Source organism: Neophocaena asiaeorientalis, unplaced genomic scaffold (genome assembly GCF_003031525.2).
Source record: "Neophocaena asiaeorientalis asiaeorientalis breed wild unplaced genomic scaffold, Neophocaena_asiaeorientalis_V1.1 scaffold515, whole genome shotgun sequence".
Lineage (NCBI taxonomy): Eukaryota > Metazoa > Chordata > Mammalia > Artiodactyla > Phocoenidae > Neophocaena > Neophocaena asiaeorientalis.
The window spans coordinates 2,492,450-2,512,708 of NW_020175829.1; the positions used below are offsets into that span (position 1 = coordinate 2,492,450).

General features: G+C 43.7%; 1 protein-coding gene across 1 annotated transcript in view; it reads left to right on the forward strand.

Moving 5' to 3' along the window:
- The window catches only part of ANKDD1B (ankyrin repeat and death domain containing 1B), a 54,286-nt gene extending 37,793 nt beyond the window's left edge, over positions 1-16,493 (forward strand). Inside the window, 7 exon segments of the mRNA XM_024732801.1 lie at positions 590-688; positions 3,200-3,295; positions 5,847-5,944; positions 8,393-8,480; positions 13,631-13,832; positions 16,035-16,111; positions 16,192-16,493. Coding sequence (XP_024588569.1) covers positions 590-688; positions 3,200-3,295; positions 5,847-5,944; positions 8,393-8,480; positions 13,631-13,832; positions 16,035-16,111; positions 16,192-16,395 — 864 coding nt within the window. The 3' untranslated portion in view covers positions 16,396-16,493.
- The last annotated feature ends 3,766 nt before the right edge of the window (positions 16,494-20,259 follow it).

Here is a 20,259-nt window from a genome sequence, read left to right on the forward strand (position 1 = left end):
TCAGTCAATAACTATCCACTGACCTTGTCTTATTGCAAGGCCTTTTGGAGGAGGCCCTGACCTAAGTAGTTTGCCCTCTAGCATGGGCACTAAGTGAAGGAGAGATGCTAAAGAAGTTGAGTGAAAGGGCTGTGAGGGAACCTGCACAGAGGCAGCAATCATGCTGAGTTCTGAGGTGGTACCTGTAAAGGGGAGAGTTGCTAGTAAATGGTCAGGGCGGGAGAGGGTGGATGCACTTCTGGGGCCAATACCAAGTTCAGCCCTTTTGGCTCAAGGAGGGGGTTTGCAGGTTGTATAGAGAGAAGGCTTGGCCCTAGTCCACTTCGTACTTCCTGGAGAAGGGAAGGATTTTAGCTCATATTTGCCTGAGGCATGTGTTGTCTAGGATTCTTGTCTCTTTTAAATGGAGACACCTAGAAGCAACCAAAAGCCCCCACCCCCAAATGATCAGAAACACGTTGAATTTTCTTTTTTAACTAGGCATACTATTTTATTGTATTAATTGATTACCATGCAATGAACACCAGAAACCATGCTAGATTCTAATGGGAATCCCTCCGTGCCTTCTCTCTCCACCTGTCCCGTGCAGCTCGATATCAGTGCTTTGCAGATAGCAACCCGGAACAGCCACGCATCCTTTGTCAGCTTTCTTTTCAGTGAGAACGTTGATCTGCACCAGAAGGTGGAAGTGAGTCAGTCTATTATGATAACATGGGCTTTGATCCCAGCTCTGTGAGGCTGGCTGTGCTGGGAGATGCTCCTTGCAGATGCATGGAGGGCTGGAGCGGGGAGACGAGTGATCACAAAGGAGGAATTCTTTCTGGGAGGGCCGCCTGGCTTCTTCTGGAGACGGAGTCTTAATCTTAAGAAATACAATCCAAGGGATGAATTTTAGAAAGTCATTGAAGTTCCTGAACAAAATGAAATCTTTGTGTTTTAAATATTTACATTTGCTGCAGTTAATTTTTTTTATGTATCTAGAGATGCCAGTCTTGTATTAAATTTATCAGTCTGGGAAAATAATGAAACTGCTGTTAATAGGAAGGAGAATGATTATTTTTCCCCCTTCACTGACCGATCTTGTTTTTCTTTTGAAAGTCAGTCATTTGTATTGATTTAGGTTTTCTGAAGTTCGAATGGGCTTTGGTAGAATTAACAAAGGCCCTCTGCGCTGGAATTAGATAGAGAAACATTCCCCTATTTTTCACTCTACTTTCATTTCTCCTGTGAGAATATTCTTTTCTCTAATATTGCTTAGCCATTACTATTTATTGTATTAACTGGAGAGGAGGGACGTGATTTAACCCATGACTGGTAGTTTTTGGAGAATGACATTAGGGGAACTGGTTCTGACCTTGCCTGGTCCATCCAAGGATGCTTCCTGTTTCTCAGGAGGAATTGGGCCCCAGCAAGGCCAATGGTCCCAGCAGGAAGGGCACTGCTTAGGTCCCTGGGACGAGGGATACGTTCTCTTTTTTCATCCTTAGCGCCCCTAGAGAGAAGGTCCTCCCTGAGCAGAAGAGGTCTGCACGGAAAGCTTTCCCCTCCTGCTGCCCTTCTGCCCCATCTGTCTCCCACTTCCCTTGCTCACCCTTGGACAGTCTGACACGCAGACATAGCATTCCACCTGCCCCTGCTTTCCTTCTCCTCTGTGTGCTGGTGAATCCCTTGCTAACTCACTACATCTCTCTTCCATCCGTCTACCCCTGTTTCCTGGGAAGGAGCCTGGTGCTGCTGCTGGAGTCAGGAAGATCTGGGTTCAAATCCTATCTCTGCTCCTTCCTAGCTCCGATGCCTCGCGGAAGTGATTTCACCTCTGTGCCTCACATATAAAGTGGGGAAGAGAAGCCCTAACTGCTAGGGTGGTTGTGAATGAAAAGCTGTTAGCCCGGTGTTTCCGAGTATAAACTGTAGGGGGAGTGAGTGAGTAGTGGGCACCATTAGGAGAATGTGTTGTATGTGCATCAGTGATGCTGATTAACATCATCTGCTCCGCTGGAGCAGCAGTGCACCCTGTCCTCACCACCCACCTTGCAGCATCTGTGTTCCCTCTTTCCACGCATTTTGCCTCTCAGCTCAACTACTGTTGTCCACACAGTCTCACTGCATCTTCTGCCCCCGCTCTCTCACACCTGTACCCCTGCCCCTCTCCTCCCCACTAAATGCCCCTCACCTCACTCTCTCACACCTTACCTGTGTTCTCCTCGCCTTTTTTCCTCCTTGCCTCTGCCTTTTCTACCCCCGGAGATGTGTTTTCTCTCGAGCCTCCTGGGCCAGTGGCAGCTGGGTGGGAGCAAAGGCAGCAGGAGGTTGTGTGTGTGACCCTGGAGGTGGGCACTGAGACTGACAGGGCTGGTAAGAAGCCCGTAGTAGAGGTGGCTGAGCGCATGGCTGGAAGACAGGCGGCTTAGCCACAAAGGAGGAGGAAAGTGGAGCAGGCTGCAAGGGCCTGGTGAATACGCGATGGCTGGGCTCTACATAGGTGGGAGGGCTGAGCACATACAGTGCCCCTGGGTGAGTGGGGCATTAGTCCCACAACATGCTCTAGGGAGAAAGAACCCAAGATCAAAGCAACTCGGGGAATGCTGAAGGGGAATGCTGTTGCTTCCTTGTGGCTGTTCCCACTGCACTTTAGCTCTTTGAAGCCTCTGGAAAGTCCTGCAGTTAAGCTATTTAATTTTTTCTTAGCCTTCATATTTGAGCTCAAATGTCAATTCTTCAGGGAAGCCTTTTCTGACTTCCAGAAAGTTTGGCCCTTGGCCCACACCCACATGTGCTCTCTTACCGCTGTGCACTTTTCCTTCAAGGCACTTATTATCACAATGTGTAACTGTACATTTATTTTGTGACTTAAAAAAAAAAATCAATATCTGCTTTCCCTACTAGATGAAAGATTCCTGAGGATGGGCCATGTTCACCACTGAACCCCTAACATCCTGAAAAGAGCCTGGCCCATAATAGGTGCTCAGTGTCAAGTTCTAGAATGAATGAAGTGGGAAAGTGGGTTGCTGGTGAGTGGGATTTCTATACAGCCTTGGCGTGGAAGTGATTGCTGAAGACTTATTAAGGGCCTGCAACCATGTTGGGCAGTACCAGTATTCAGGAGATTATCAGGAAATGTCCGATGAAATGAGTCGCTTTTGGATCTGTTTGATGAAGCCAGAATCTTTTGAATTTGAAATGTCATTTCTTTCTGCAGCCTAAGGAGTCCCCTCTTCATTTAGCTGTTAACAACCACATCACAGTGGTAAACAGCTTATTAAGTGCACAGCATGGTATTGACATCTTAAATCAGGTACGCCAGGCAAATCAGAACCTAGAGAGTCTGTTTTCTTGTTTCAACTCAGCATGTGTTTAGGGGTGGTTTTGATCAAGTCCAAGGTGCTCTAAAGATTCCTGAGAAGAATATGCACATTCATATTTTTATCCTTTTGCCTCTGTAAACCCCCACTCCCCTTGCACACACATATTTTGTCTTTTTCAAACGCACAACTGGGATTCAGCCAATGCGTTATTAAACTGTTCACATTTAACAGGCCCAGTACTTCTGACAGATAAACAGTAGCCCAGAGGTAAATTGCTGGTGGCAATTTAAATCAACAGCTACTCCCCCAGTGTGAAATGTTGTAATTGGCAGGGAGCCCTTCTCCACAAGAAAGGAAGCTTTGTTTCTATATTATAGACAGTAAATGTATCTTCTTTTGGCCCAAAGGCAAAAGAGACCTCCTGGAATTTTTTTAAAAAATCACCATGAATTCAGACCACTGGAGCAGAATCAAATGCGCATAAAAGGCATCCATCACTGGCAGGAAATGGAAATGCTGAGGTGGAAGAATTAAAAGGATGGGGGGTGGGTGCTGTCTGAGCCAGGGCCTGCTCTGGGAAGGGCTACCCTCTTCCAGAGGTCAGGAGTGGGAAGGAAAACTCTCGGGAGAGGGCCCTTGCCAGAGTCCTGAGGACAGATGAGCGTCTGGACTCCTCCCTCCTTCCTGGCTGCCCCTTCGCAGGTGAGGGAGCAGCCACGTGCAGTGGGCATGCGTGTCCTGACCCACTGTGTCATCCTCGGTTTCCTCATCTGTGAAACCAGAGCACTGACTCAGATCTTTGCAGTCGTCTCCAACTCCAGCCTGTGAGGTCCCTGGTGCCCTGAGCTGAATTGGGACTTAACTCCCCTTCTGTCCCTTCCTTCCCCAGAGACCGTCCTCCTCCCTGGTCTTTTACTATCCCAAAAGTCTGGGGGAAGAAAATCTCTCTTATTATTGAACATACATATGTATTCAACTATGTTAATGCCCCACATCTTTCCTCATGGGCAGAGTCTTTGCTCTACAGATGGACAGAGCACCTGAGTGATTCTGGCTTCACCAGAATTGGCTAGATCCACTCCAGTGAAGGAGGCTTGCTAGGCTGCCACCCAATTATAGAAGTAGACTTTATCATTTATGGTTTTTGTTAGACCAGGAATACACACAACGTATAAAAGTAAGAAAACATAAATAAGCTAAAAACTTACAATTTGTTTATAATCCCCCCAAAGAAAGAGAACTCTGTTAACATTTTGGTGCATTTCCTGCCTTCTAGACTTCTAGCAGTTTTGCCACAGGGAGATTTTATGGGTATTTGATGTATGACACTTGTGTCTCTGTTCCATGTTGGTGTAGACTTTTGATAGGTCTGTCAGTGTAAGTTTGATGTCATGGATAACGAGCCCCCAGAGGGGCACATTGCCACCTAAAAGTGGGTCTTCAGTAAATGCTTGTTGATATTAATTATGTTAACATCCCAAGCAGGTTGGCCATATGCTCTAGTAGCAAGAGTCCTGGGCTAGATGCTACTGCCCAGCTGTGTGACCCTTGGGAAGTTGCTTCCTCCCTCTGGTTTAGGAGTTGGGCTAGATTATAACCAATGTTCCTTTCTGTGCTAAAATTTTAGAATTGTCTTCACATCAGCATTCCTTTCAGTGGGAGGTTAAGATGGGTGATTTTCTTGTGATTTCATATATTTCTCTGAAGCATTCTTATCCTCTTCATGGGAAAGTGGTTATTCAAGAAAGAAATTAGAAGTCTTGCACTCCTTTATACACTATAATGTAGGAAACTTACAAAATAGAGAAAAGCATTGAGAAGCCAATAAAAATAAGCTCTAATCCCTCTGTCTAGACATTATTATTCTTAACATCACCAATGCATTTCCTTCTTTCCCTCTGTTTTTTTCTATAAATTGAGCTCAGCTAGATAGTGTTATTTTGCTAAGGTTTTTAATGTTGTATCATAAGCATTTTTCATTTTTAAAAATCTCTGAAATTATTTTTTATTGTGGCAAAATAAACATAACATAAAATTTACCATTGTAACCATATAAGTGTACAATTCAGTGGCATTAAGTACACTGACAATGTACATAACTCTCACACCATCGATCTCCAGAACTTTATCTTCCCAGACTGAAACTCCATACCATTGAACAATAACTCCTCATTCCCTCCTCCCCCTTCTACTGGAGACCACCATTTCACTTTGTCTCTATGAACTTGACTACTCTAGGTATCCCATATTGAAATCATTTTAAAAAATCATTTGTGATGGTTGCCTACTATTCCAATATGTGGATATACCGTAATTTATCTCATGAGTTTCCTTACTAAACATGTAACTTCCTTTCAATTTTTCATTGTTATAAATAACACTGCAATGAATGTCTGCTGTACCTGTTGAAAAATATGTGACCTTATCTATTTTCCCTTACGCCTGTGTAGGACACCTTTGCTTTCTCTTTATCTTTTTACTGTGCAAGTTTTTTCTCTCCTTAACATGCTTGGATTACATTTTTGAACTTTCTCATGTCAGAGGTCACAAGCTCCTTTGCATGTAGCTGCTGATCTTGGAAGTGTGGAACTGGTGGAAACCCTGCAGAAGGCGGGCGGTGACCTAAGGTTGTTGACAGAGTGAGTTCATGGGCTTCACTCTGTTTAGCTGAGCTGCTTGCTGAGTCCTCCCTGCCAGCTGTAAGCCTTGAGGGGTAGTATTACCACATCCTTTGTGAGATGGACACAAATTGGAGAGACCTTGTATCTTGATAGTAACATCCCAATTTTAATTGAGATAAGTTGGTAAGAATTTTTACTCTCACCAGTAAAATATACATTTAAAAAATTCAAATTATTTATTTTTTGAAAAGATGATAGATTTACATGGTTCAAGAATTTAAAACTTAGTAAAGGTTTTACAGTAAAAATTTCCCATCTACCGCATCCCTATTTGTCTGGCTCTCATACTATCCTTGCCATACATACCCATTATTGTAAGTTTCTTCTGTTCTTGCCAGAATTTCTTTATGCATATAACAGCAAACATAAATATATTATACTCTTATTCCACTCCTCCATCCTTTATACACAACTGTGGATACCTATACATATTGTCCTACATTTAGCTTTTTTCCCTATCAGTATAAAGCAAAGATCATTCCGTGTAAGTACATGGAAAGTTTCTTCTATTTTATACAGCTACATAATAGACTGTGGTGTGGATATATCATAATTTGTTTAGTTCTCAACTGATGGGCATATAAGTTGTCCTTAAGCTTTTGCTATTATAAATAGAACTGCAATAAATAAATTTATATGTGTCTAAACTTGTTTTTTAAATTTATTTTAAAAATTTTAATTGTTGTAAAACACAATATAAAATGTACCATCTTGACTATTTTTTTTTCTTTAATTTATTCATTTCCTACTTTAAAAAAATTTTTTTGGCTGTGCTGCGTGGCTTGCAGGATCTTAGTTCCCCAACCAGGGATTGAACCCGCACCCTTGGCAGTGAAAGCTCGGAGTCCTAACCACTGGACTGCCAGGGAATTCCCATAACCATTTTTAAATGTCCATTTCTGTAGTGTTAAGAATATTCACTTTGTTATACAACCAATCTCCAGAATTCATTCATCTTGCAAAACTGAAACTCTATGAACAGTAACATTCATTTCCTCCTCCCTCAGCCTCATTCCACTTCCTGTCTCTATGAATTTGACTACTCTGGGTATGTCATCTAGATGGAATGGTACAGTATTTTCCCTTTTGGGACTGTGTCCTCAAGGCTCAACCAAGTTGCAGCATGTGTTAGAATTTTCTTCCTTTTTAAGGCTGAATACTATTCCCTTGTATGTATATGCCACATTTTGTTTATCTGATCATCCATGGATAGACATTTGGGTTGTTTGCACCCTTAAGCCATTGTGTAGGTGTGTTTTTAAAGACAGCTTTGTTTCTTTCACGAGTTGCAGTTCCGCAGGGTCAGCCATGGCAGGGTTAGGGTTGCAGCTTTACTGAAAGGTGTAGAAGAAGACACTGTGTGGCCCCCCTGGCTAGGTACTCATTCACAGCTTAATCCTCCCATCTCCTTTGTGAGGCAGACTATCCCAGTTTATAAGAGAAGAAGAGAATTATCCCCCCAGCTAAATACTCACATCTTAGCTCAATTCTCCCATCTCCTTTGTAAGGCAGACGAAATTATCCCAGTTTATAAGAGAAGATTTGATGATGTCGGGGCCATTGTAAGAAGCAGAGCTGAGCTTCAAAGCTAAGGCTACTACTGGATGCTTGGCTGCCCAGCACTTCCAGAAGTTGCAGTTTTTCCTTCCTGGTCTTTGCCCTCACTAGTCATCAGCTCAGTGCATCCCTCATTCCCAGGGCAAGCCTGTGTCCTCCCTAGTCTATTTCAGAATCACACATTGCATGTTTGTGGGATCTGAATTAGTGATATGTTATTTTACTTGTCTCCATCAGTTTTCTTTTTCTGATCATGAAAGTAATACAATTTTGAAAACATAGAAAAGCATAGGGGAGGAAAACACCATCACCCATATTTCCATCACTTAGGTGGAATTCCACCATAGTGGCTCGTTAACTTCTGTTAACATTTGGCGTTAGTATTAACATTTAGCATTTGTAGCTAAATGTTAATAGCTTCCTGTGCTTTCTTTTATTCTACTTTGTCAATAACACTTAACACCTCCAGGGCAGTCTGGTGAGTAGAGAATCTAAAGCATTGGGCAGGGAACTTATGTTGGGCCCCCACTGCAAGTGGACTGGATATTCCAGTGAACATGTCTGTGCTACAGCCTGATTCTGTTTTCAGAACAAAAGCCACAGTTTCCTGGGCCTCACAGTCTGATTTCCCAGATTTCCTTTCTCCTCCTCCCTCTTTTCTCATGGAGTCTGGTGCCTCTCTGGCACCCAGGACATATGTAATTAACGAATAAAAACTATCTTTTCTGCCTGTTCCCACAATTTTTACCAAAGATAAGTGACTGTTTCTAGGACTGAATTAAGGTCTGCTCTGGATGGAAAAAAAGGAGCCAAGTTTTGGTATAAAGTTGACTTTCCCTGTCCTTTCAGCCTGTGGCGTCACAAAGCTCTCCGAGGGCCACCCGCCCTCAACAGCACAAGTATTTGGATTTCTACTCCAGCTATACTCCCTGCGAAGGTTTTCCTATGAGCTTGAAACCTCTGGCTCCCAGAATGCTGCCTTCCCAAAATAGGCTAATTATGGTGATTCAGATGGCTTTACAAGCCAGAATTTGGATAGCATACAATTAGAGGCTTGCTAAATGCCTGCAAAATGCAGTTCTTCCTAATTTCATTACTGTCTCTTTTGATTGGACACTGATTACTTTCAGCTCTAATTTTCAGGCTCACCTGGGTCTCAGTTCCGGGACTAGCAGACAAATCATTTGACTTGGTGGCAGTTGCATTTCACAAATACTCAGTGTTGTGAGAGAATTATCAGGATAAGTTTCTGGATCTCTAAGCATAGAAACATGGGTTTCTGAGGTTGGAACTTCTTCTGAGGTTACTTCTGACCATTCATTTAAATTATCTTCAGGATCCCTGAGCAGATTTTTCATGGGTCATTTGGAAAACAAATGAGGGACCACCATCTTTTGCTTGGGAAAAAACTGTAGATGTATAGCTTGTGTTCTGCACAAAATCTAGGGGACACTGCTTGCAAAGCTGTATGCTGTAGCTTTGAACTATATCCATCTTGACCAAGTTACGTCATTTGTAACTTGTATAAGGTACCATATGGGCGCCAGGCCATTCATGCTCCAAATTATGTCTAGAACAGCCTTTATTGCTCATTGCATTTGGTTAAGATTCCAACCCCAACCCCTCATCTTTGGTTAGAGGTGGTATGATATAATAGGAAAAAATTATGGATAGGGGACCCGTGAGCTGAATTCTGTATTATGTAGTGTTACTATTATTGATTGTATTCTGCATGAGATCCATCCCTTTTCTGTTTTATTACTCTGCCCTCCTCAACACATGGCTTTCGCTTCCTGATCTAAAGTGGCTGTTCAGGCTCCTACCGTCATGCCAGCATTCCCCTGGGGGAGGAAGAAACTTTGAAATCTCTTTTAAAGAAACTTCCCAGAAGTTGCATGTGCTGCTTCCATTTACATACCATTGGCCAGAACTTAGTTCACATACCCAAGGGTAAGGGAGACTAGGAAATGTTCAGGGTGGCCAAGTGCCCAGCTAAAATCAAGAGGTCTCTTTTAGAAGAAAAACGTTATTTGTGGTGGGTGGGGCATGGGACACTGACTAAAGCCTCTGCCACAGGCGGAGTCAGACTCTGGAGGAGAAAAACATATGATTACGTTATTTGCTGAGGACTTCACAGTGCAGTGAGCCAGGGAGACCACTGCCCGTCTTGGAGAAATGCTTGGGTTCTCATTGATAGGGCAAGTGTAGAACGTTACCTGTTGATGTTGGGCCCCTAAGCCCAAATCCTGAGAAATGTCCCTTAAATCCTTAAGGGGCATTGATTTGCCTCCTTGCTCGCAACGCAGTACTGTTTATTTTGGTTTTTATTGTTTGTTTTTTTCCGGTACGTGGGCCTCTTCACTGCTGTGGCCTCTCCCGCTGCGGAGCACAGGCTCCAGACGTGCGGGCTCAGCGGCCATGGCTCACGGGCCCAGCCGCTCCGCGGCATGTGGGATCTTCCTGGACCGGGGCACGAACCCGTGTCCCCTGCATCAGCAGGCGGACTCTCAACCACTGCGCCACCAGGGAAGCCCCCGCAGTACTCTCTAATTGGCTCAGTAGTCCTGGTATATGGGGATCAGTTTAAAGGCCACACTATCCTCCCCCGACTTTTCTTATTTGCCTGTAGGACAAAACAAAACAAAATAACATTTGACAATTAGAATTCTGTTTAATCGCTCTCCTTCCTCCTCTGATTTCTAGTCTCTCTTCTTTTTCCTCTTCCTCTTTGTCCTAGCCTCATTCTCGTTTTCTTAGGTCATCACTGTATTTTATTGAGGATGACTTTCCCAAGTTCCGTCTTTGTTTCCACATTTTCTTTAAAAATAGGAATATTCATTGGTTCTATTTTTAATTCCTCTTAGCATTTTTAGATTCTTTTTCCTAGATGAGAATAAATTATTTTTTCCACCAGATGAATAAGCCCTCTTTCCTAACAAGTCTTAAGGTGTGAGAGTTGGATGAACTTTGAAAATCATAAATAATGCATACATATAGCTGAAGTAGACCCCCAGAAATGCTAAGACTTGTTAACCCTGGTGACAACTGGGACCCTGAGGTCTGGAGTGGGAAGAAGACTTGTTTTTTGCATATAGAGCCTTAAAAAATTTTTTTAACCAAATATATTTATTGTTATTTATTATTTAAAATTCCCTTTGTTATTAAACAAGTTTAAATCTTGGCCTAATATAAAATGGTTCCTAATGAAAAGATTAAAAAGATGATTGGAATTTCCTCTCTCATATCCATTTACCCATTTACCTAACCACCTAATCATCTATCATTAAATTCAGTGGTTCAGGGCTTGCTTCCTTGGTAGCGCAGTGGTAAAGAATCCGCCTGCCAATGCAGGGGACACGGGTTCCAGCCCTGGTCCGGGAAGATCCCACATGCTGTGGAACAACTAAGCCCGTGCACCACAACTACTGAGCCTGTGCTCTAGAGCCAGCGAGCCACAACTACTGAAGCCCACGTGCCTAGAGCCCGTGCTCCGCAACAAGAGAAGCCACTGCAATGAGAAGCCCACGCACCGCAACGAAGAGTAGCCCCTGCTCGACACAACTAGAGAAAGCCGGCGCACAGCAACAAAAGACCCAAGGCAGCCAAAATAAATAAATAAACAGATAAATGAATAATAAAATAAGTAAATTTATATTAAAAAAAGAAATTCAATGGTTCAGAGGTAGATGGGGGCTTCCTAAAATCGTGGCTTATGCTACTTCAATTTCCTCCAGTTCTGGCTTATGTTATTCCTGCAAATAGTTCAGTGCTTTGCAGACAAGTTATTAATGCTTCCACTGACTGTTGAAAAAGACCTGGGCTTTCCAAATCCCTGGCCCTTTCTGTGGAAGCCTGAAGGACTGCCCAGCCCAATCCTGGAACGCACAAAGCAGGCATGTTTCTCAAAGAAATAAAAATGCAGTAATGCGGAGTTGAAAGCAGAGGCATTTTGTAGTCTTCCCTTTAATTGGTGGTGCTTGGGGTTTTGATCTTCTTGGATTTAACATTTTCAGGAGATGGAACGAGGAGAAAAGGAAAAAGGGCAGTGCCCACAGCTCCTAAGTTTCTGGATCTCCCACCCTCAGCCTTACCTCTTTTAGGATTTCCTGGGAGCCAGGCACTGTGGGAGTAGAGCAAGGCTGGGGTGAAGAAGACCCTGAAAGGGACATCCCTGGTGGTGCAGTGGTTAAGAATCTGCCTGCCAGTGCAGGGGACACGGGTTCGAGTCCTGGTCCGGGAAGATCCCACATGTCGTGGAGCAGCTAAGCCCATGTGCCACAACTACTGAGCCTGTGCTCTAGAGCCCGTGAGCCACAACTACTGAGCCCGTGTGCCACAACTACTGAAGCCCGTGTGCCTGCAGCCTGTGCTCCGCAACAAAGAGTAGCCCCCGCTCGTCGCAACTAGAGTAAGCTCGTGCACAGCAACGAAGACCCAACGCAGCCAAAAAATAAATTAATTAATTTTTTAAAAAAGTGTTAAAAAAAAAAGACCCTGAAAAAATTATGGGAAATTAACTCCTCCCATTCCTATTCCAACTTCTGTTCACAAAGTCCAGATATCAGAGAACGGTCTTGCTGTTCTCCTTGGCCAAGTTTCCCAGGAGTCTGTAGGCCTTCCAGAGGAGGTCACTGATGCTGTGAGGGTGCAGGCTGGTCCATGCTGGTGGCTGGGGAACCAGCCTCACCACGTTCTTCTCATAGGGTTCAAAAACCAGGTCCCCATATCCCTTTAGTCCACTTCCTGCCCCAGCATTGACTCCTGTATGGCTGTTCAGAGTATCTTTCACTGACTCACTTTTATTTAAATGAATGATAAAGACAAATTTTACATATAGACAAAATTCACTATATGTAAAAGAGGAAAGGAGAATAGATAGGAAGTCCCAAACCTCTTGGTGGGCTCTGTGTCCTGTGTGTCCCTTATTCCCACTCTCCAGAGGAAGGCTTGTCTGGAGCCCTGCTGGCATGTATATGACAGGGGCAGCCATAGGAAACCATGACCCCTGCTTTCACTTTGAGATTTTCTCCAGTTGTTTTGGTTGGATTCTATAGGACTCTGGTGGATTCTTTTTTGTTTTTTGTGGGGTTTTTCTGTGAATTCTTAAAAAGGGACAAAAGGAATCTTTGACAAATCAGAAAGCAAGAATCAATCCAGGCACGGTGCTACTGGGCTGAGCCTGGCTGCAGGGCTGTAATACAAAATGATAACGGAGCCTTGTGTCCTCCACCCCTCGGCCCCCAGAGTCAGGATGCTCATTTGCTTTCCTCCCAGTCACCAGAGAGCAGGATGAATGGAGGGACCAGCTGTGGGGTCTTATCAAGAATATATCCAATCTGGGCCCCACTGAAACTTTGATGTGAGAAAATCAAACACCCCAAAGAAGAAAAAGGGATATGGTTGAAAGTAACGCCTTTAAAGATACATTTGTTTTTGTGACATTTCTGTAGTCAGCGTACCCCCTCTGTTTTCTTTTGGGGTGGTAAGCAGGCTGGGATAGAGGCATGCGATACAGCATGGCAAAATCCCTCACATTTCCTGTGTCAGACAGACTCCAGCTTTTTTTTTTTGATTAATTAATCTATTTATTGGCTGCATTGGATCTTCATTGCTGTGCAGGGGCTTTCTCTAGTTGAGGCGAGCAGGGGCTACTCTTTGTGGTGGTGCACGGGCTTCTCATCGTGGTGGCTTCTCTTGTTGCGGAGCACAAGCTCTAGGCACGTGGGCTCAATAGTTGTGGCTCATGGGCTCTAGAGCGTAGGCTCAGTAGTTGTGGCCCACGGGCTTATTTGTTCCGCGGCGTGTGGGATCTTCCCAGACCAGGGCTCGAACCCGTGTCCCCTGCATTGGCAGGTGGATTCTTAACCACTGCACCACCAGGGAACTCCAGGCTCCAGCTTTCTATTTCAGACGTTTGTCGCTATCTTGGATGGCAAAAAAATGATCCAGTTATGGTTAATATTGAAAACATAGTCTCAGTTACTACTCTATGGGTTACATCTGAAAAAATATATACGTATGTACTCTGAAATAAGGCAATCAGCAGAAAATGTCTGAATTCATCTGATACAATTACCTTCAATCTAGGAGCATGGTGAGAACATCACGGACCCATCAACCAGCTTTACTCTGACGTTCAAGCAAGATCACAGTCAGGAGACCAGGCACATTCACAGACTCCTCTGGCACCTGGCTTACCGTCAGCTGAAGACCAACGAGTGGCAGAGGCTAGCCCGTTTGTGGAACTTTACAGACGCCCGGATTAGAGCCATCGAGGAGCAGTGGTCAGGTCAGCATGGCCCAGGAGATGTGGGCAGGAGGCATTCGGTATTAGGAAGAGCCATCCTTACTGGTGCCCATCTTCCAAGTGGGTGTCCGGTGCTCTTGATAAGCAACAGACTGCAGGGGCCCAGGAGTGGGGACAGTTAGCTGAGGACCACAGAGGTGATTGGGAACCTTGCAGACTGCTGGTACTCATGGGAATCTGCAGTAGATTGAAGTTTGTAAGGGATGATTACTTTTATCGAGCCATACTGAAGAGGTGGCATTTAGCCTAGAAGGAAGTTAAGGTTCCCAACTGAATTGGGCACGAAGGAAGCAAGGATTTAACAGTTGGCTTGTCACTGGGAAGCCACCTGATTTCTGGAGTTCCTTGAGATCATCCTGGGGTAAATGGATTCATTCCCTAACAACAGGCTAACTGTTTAGGGCTTCCACACCAGGAAGGAATCCCTTAAACCAGGCCTGGGGCAAGGGGTTCTTGTAGGTCATGGCCTTGGTGAGACCAGGTGTCCCATGAGAGATGTGTGTGGGATAGAGACCCATGGCTCTCTTGGTTAGAGGATTCCAAGCCATGGAATCATTTCAGCCAGACTCCAGATATCAGAATTAGTGAGGTCGGAGTCCTTAGCTTTGCTTTTTTATGATTTGACCCAAACCTAGGAAATACAGAAAGCTTGTTTGCATTATCAACTAATTAGCTTTAAAAACAAAGAAGCAAAGACTTTTCTTGGCAAACCTTTTTATTCAGAGCACTGTCCTTACATGGCTGTCATGAGATGTGAACGAGTCCCATGCGCAGGGGGTGATCACATTATTGATTGCTGGGGATTGGGGATAGCAGAACCACAGCCCATGGGCACATCGGCACACAAGTAAATTATGACGCTTTTATTGCTAATTCTAAGGATACATTTTCACGTGAAAAAATGGAAGATAATGCATTGAAAATGTTGAATATTGACTACAGTTTCTAAAAAGATTTCTTTTGTATTGTTAAGATTTCTCCTTGTTGCTAATTGGGCACATAGTGTTCTGTGAAGTCTTTAGGAAAATGGAGTTGCCTCCTGGAAATTTCTCTTGACCTAAAAAGTTGATTTGGAAATGTAGTGTGCTTTCAGAGTACTTGCCATCAGGATAAGGGGAGTTTTGATGTGTTTCATTCACACATTACCGAGTGCCTAGAGTGCGTTTAGCTGTGCCAGAGGAAGCATACATCAGCTCTGTAAGCCATGGTGCATGTTTAATGGAACTGATAATCTAGTTGGCATGATAATAGTAACATTCACAATCCAATTACGTTGTAACCCTGGGTTATGCTACTGGCACAATGGAGTTGGTGGGCTTTTGAGCAAAGGAATGACACGTTGATGATGGTATTTAAGAAAAATTAGTCTGGCAGCGGCAAGATTTAGGAAAGGAACTGGATTCACCTAGGAGCACTTTTTAAAATTTTATTTATTTATTTATTCAGCTGCGCCGGGCCTTTGTTGCTGCATGCGGGATCTCTGTGTCCAAGTGCAGGCTATTTAGTTGTGGCATGTGGGCTCTTTAGTTGCAGCTTGTGGGATCTAGTTCCCTGACCAGGGGTCGAACCTAGGCCCCCTGCACTGGGAGCGCAGAGTCTTAACCACTGGACCACGAGGGAAGTCCCTAGGAGTACATTCTTCATGCATATAGTTTGTTCTCCCTGAAACGCCTGCCCCTCTAACAGTCTGTGCAGCGGATTTCCTCCCCAGAGCTCAGACCCTCCTCATTTCGGCATCTGGCAGAGCTAGGAACCTGGCACGGGTTTGTAACTGTGACCTCCAGCCGCAAGTGACCACGGTTCCCATCTCCGTATCCCAGCACTTCCCCGAACACCTCTCAGGGGTTAGGCGTCTAGTGAGATCTGCCCAGTGAAGAGCCCTGGCCTGGCCGGGGGTTGCAGACTTCTACCAGAGGAGTTTTCTGGAAGCTGGACCAGCAGGTGGGTGCATGCTGGCTGCTTAGGGTGTGGTTCACGGGCAGCAGCAGCAGCAGGACCTGGGAGCTTACTCACCTGCAGATCCTCACCCCAGACTGACTGAACCAGCACCTTCACTCTAACAAGACCCTCAGGTGAATTGTGCATCTTAAGTTTGAGAAGTGCTAGCCTCTAGCAGTGCCACCTGAACGTTGAAGAAAAGCTCCACATCTCTTTAAGATTGTCCCTCCCCTCTCTCATCCTCAGCTTTCGTCTGTGTTAAGCACATCAGGTGCGTGGCAAGTGCTGAGAGACTCCAAACTCTGGTCCCCCTAGAAGTACCGGTGAGGCGACTGGAAGGGCTTTCATCCACTGGGCTTCTTATCTCACAGCTGCCAGAGGAGGAATGAACATGCACCCACAGTCACATGGAACTTGTGTTGGAACTGAGTTCACAGTAAGGAGTTGTCAGCATCTGCCCTTCGTGCTTGCCACGGGAGAGGAGAGCTTCCGTGAACGCGGCCACGGGGCCCTGGTGACACAGGCCACGCCGGTCAAGCACCTGTACGAAGAGCTGGTGTGCGCGGGTGAGTTACAGTTTTCAACAGATAGGAACTCCCGCTGGTGAGTTGCAGTTTTCAGAACTAGCTCGTGAGTTACAGAACTAGTTGGTGAGTTACGGTTTTCAACAGATAGGAACTCCCACTCTCTTAAAATGGTAGGGGACGGTCGGCACAAGTACTTCCCTGAGCCACAGCAGTCCCAGCTTGGTGTCAGAACATACAGCTTCTCCTTTGGTGACTTAATCAGCACTGGTCCCGTTGTTAGCCTGGTGGCTCTCAGTGTCATTCCCCTGCTGGGCATTTGAAAAGTGCAGGAGTACTTTTGTGTGTGTGCATGTGTGGGAGGGGTGTGGGTGGGAGGAGGGCAGAAGGAGTGCTGAACCATCTTACAGGACAGTGCTCTACAGCTAAGAACTGTCTTGCTCAACATGCCTCTTCCTCTTGGGAACTCTGCGAGTTAGTACGTTTGAAAAAGTTACTTCTACGCTGAGAGAAAAGAGCAGACAGGCAATTATTTTGCCAGCTGGGATTACTGCTAAAAATCACTCTGCCAAAGACCATACTGTCAGGGAAGATGCTTTGAAAACTTATCACCATTATTTTCGCTGGTGCAGTTTTACCTGAAACTGAGAACATAAATGCACATCACATCACAGATCCGATATTCAGTTTCAAGCAGTGGTAGGTACGAGGAATAGTGTGCATGGATTATGCCTACCTTCCATGACATTATCCTCCTAGCTCTGGGTTTGTTCCCTCAATTTTGAACTTACTCACTTCTATGAAAGAGTGTCCACAAGAACTCCCAGGGAAGACTGAGAGGCAGCCCACTGCAGTGGGTGAGGGCATGTACTCCGGAGCGAGACTGTGTGAGCTTATAGCTGAACTCCAACAAATAATGGGCTATGATTTTGAGCAAGTTCTGTACAGAACTCACTCTGCCGGCATTCTCAGTTTTTAACTAGAAAAGTGTCTGTGTCAAAGGGCTGTTGTGGGATTAATAGTGCCTGACATGTAGCCAAGTGCTTAATAAATATTAGCTATTAATCTTATCATTTTTTCCAGAAAAGATTGGTCAATTTAAAAGTGAAACTGACTCAAGGCCCAAGAAATGTGCAGTTTCATAAATGCCTAAAGAAATTGTACTTAAATGATTTTCCATTCAGTATTCAGCCCTCTTAAATTCAGTTCTTCAAATGGTGTAAAGTTCTTCCAGCAGTAGTATTGATTTTCTTTTCAACCGTGAAGATGGCAGTGACAGGATTCTCTAACGGGTGAAAAAATGGTATTACACTTTCCAACCACTGAAAAGTCAATTTTTTTTGGTTTTGCTTAAGGCAGGTTGTATATGATTTTTCCCATTTCTGTCATTTGATGCAACATAATATGTGATAACATATCTAGTGATAGAATAACCTAGGATTTTGTATATCATGTTTTAAAAAATTATGATGGTGGGAACATTATGGTAAATGAAAAAACCCAGGGTTTTAAGAATAGACAGACATGGTTTTGAATCATGGTTTTGCCATTTATTAACTGTGAGCCTTTGGGCATGCTAACATTCAAGTTCTCAGATCTTTAGTTTCCTTCTCTATAGGATGGGGGAAAGAGGTCTATCTCTTCTATAATATTGAGGTGATGATGAAGGGAGAATGTCTATGAAATGCCTAACCTCATATCCATAGTATTTAAATCATTAACCGTTATTTCTGTTTCATAAGAGAAACTTGCTTTGGAAATTCAGTTACTGTTGGCTTTAAATAACACCTATGTGTAATATATCACTTAAGAAAAGACCAGAGGTGTATGCACCAATGTTTTTTAATCTCTTGGTGATGTAATTACAGGTGATTTTCATTATCTTTGTACTTTGGTACTTTCCAATATTTTTTTAAAATATTAACCACACATTATTTTTGTAATCTGAGAAAGTTCTGAAATATGAAATCAAGTATCAATTTCTATCAGCTTATGTGCACCTGTTCATTATAATTTAAGGCTCTCCATTATCAAATTCTGACTCTAAGTCTATAAGCCCAGAAATAAAATCACGAGCAATTTCAGTCCATTTATTACATCATTAATTTATAGCTCTGCATCTTCATCTCATGCTGATTGTAAATGGTAAGCTTAATTTTAAAACAGGTAATATGTTCACATGATTATAAAAAGTTTTTAGAAAGGTATTTAGTGAAAAGCATTGTCCCCACCTGTTCTTCAGTATGGCCAGTTTCCACTGACCTTGCTTCAAAATCTGGGTAACGTCTTTATGCAATAATAAACAAATATGAGTACATACTCTTACTGTTTAAGTGTTTTAATTGTTGAATTTAAGTTGAATTAGGCTAACACTAATTACTTGGTGCTATAGACAATATACAATTTCTAGAGTTTAGATAAAGCTTTAAAAGATGCTTACAGTATTCTTTTTTTTTTAAAAAAAACCTATTGATCTGTGATTTAAATTTATTTTATTTATTTATTTTTGGCTGCATTGGGTCTTCGTTGCTATGCATGGGCTTTCTCTAGTTGCGGTGAGCGGGGGCTGTTCTCTTCGTTGTGGTGTGCATGCTTTTCATTGTGGTGGCTTCTAGAGCCCAGGCTCAGTAGTTGTGGCGCACAGGCTTAGTTGCTCCGTGGCATGTGGGATCTTCCCACACCAGGGCTTGAACCTGTGTCCCCTGCATTGGCAGGTGGACTCTTAACCACTGCGCCACCAGGGAAGCTGCTTACTGAAAACCATTCCCTGTTGTCATGTAAGTTCCTTAAAAAGCAGAGCCCAAGACCAAAGTTTATGAGCAACTGCTTTTTTCAGGAGTGTAGATCCAAGGAAGCAGGAGTGAAGGAAAAAGGAAGTGAGATGGGGAAGGGAGAGCCAAGACCAGCGTGATTTACCAAATTGGCCAACACTTGGTATCAGGAACAACTGGTTATTTGACCTCAAGAATGGACTAATGCATCTCAGGACAATTCATATGGGGAGAAAGTAAGAATTGATCTGTTTACCCCAACGGGATGTTAATTCCAGGCTGCATATGAGTGGAGCCTGCCGGTATCTCGACTCTCTGAGTGGACAGGGAAGCTCTGGGGAGGAGCATGCCCGTGGTACGGGCAGCAGGATGATGAAGTGCTGTTGATTTGTGCCTATTGAAACCCAAGAAGAGCTGTTTGCCACCAGTGGTAGCTGGCCACAATCCAAAAGAAGCACTGCATAAGAAGGATCTAATACTCTTTAAGACACAGCCAGATACTTTTATAGTTCAAAAAAGCCTTGGTGTATCCTTTAGAAAATGGGATATTTGCCAGTCTCACATTTATTCTCTCATGTCCTATTACAACATGAGGCAATAAGAAAAACTATTTCCAATAGTAAAGTTAGAGCACAGGGCTAGGTCATGTTCAGACTGAAAGAGGCTGAAACCATCCACTTCTGTTAAAGATAGGGAAACTGAGGCTGTTCACAAGTTCCTCAGAATCCACTCATTTTTATGTGAGCCATAAGTACTTTGGAAAATAGGTAGGGTAGGTAGATCTCATTATTTCACAGATGAGGACCCTGAGATTAATTTAAGTGTCTGGCCCTAGATAACCCAGCCAGCCAGCAATAAAAGCATTAGAAGCCTGGTCTTGTTCTCCTAAATCTGTTTGCCCAGATGGTTTCTTCCTATTGGCCAGGCATTGAAAAGTCTCTGCCAGGCCTGGAAGGCCTGAATTGCTGAATTGTCCAGGGCTGTACCATCACAGGACAATGTTTGGATGTTCAGAGCAAAAAAAGTTTCAATGCTATAGACTTTCAAAAAGGTAAGAAAGAACATTTGAAATAGGATCATTCTAACAGGAAATTTATTTTTTTTTTAAGATTTTTTTTGATGTGAACCATTCTTAAGGTCTTTCTTTATTGAATTTGTTACAATATTGCTTCTGTT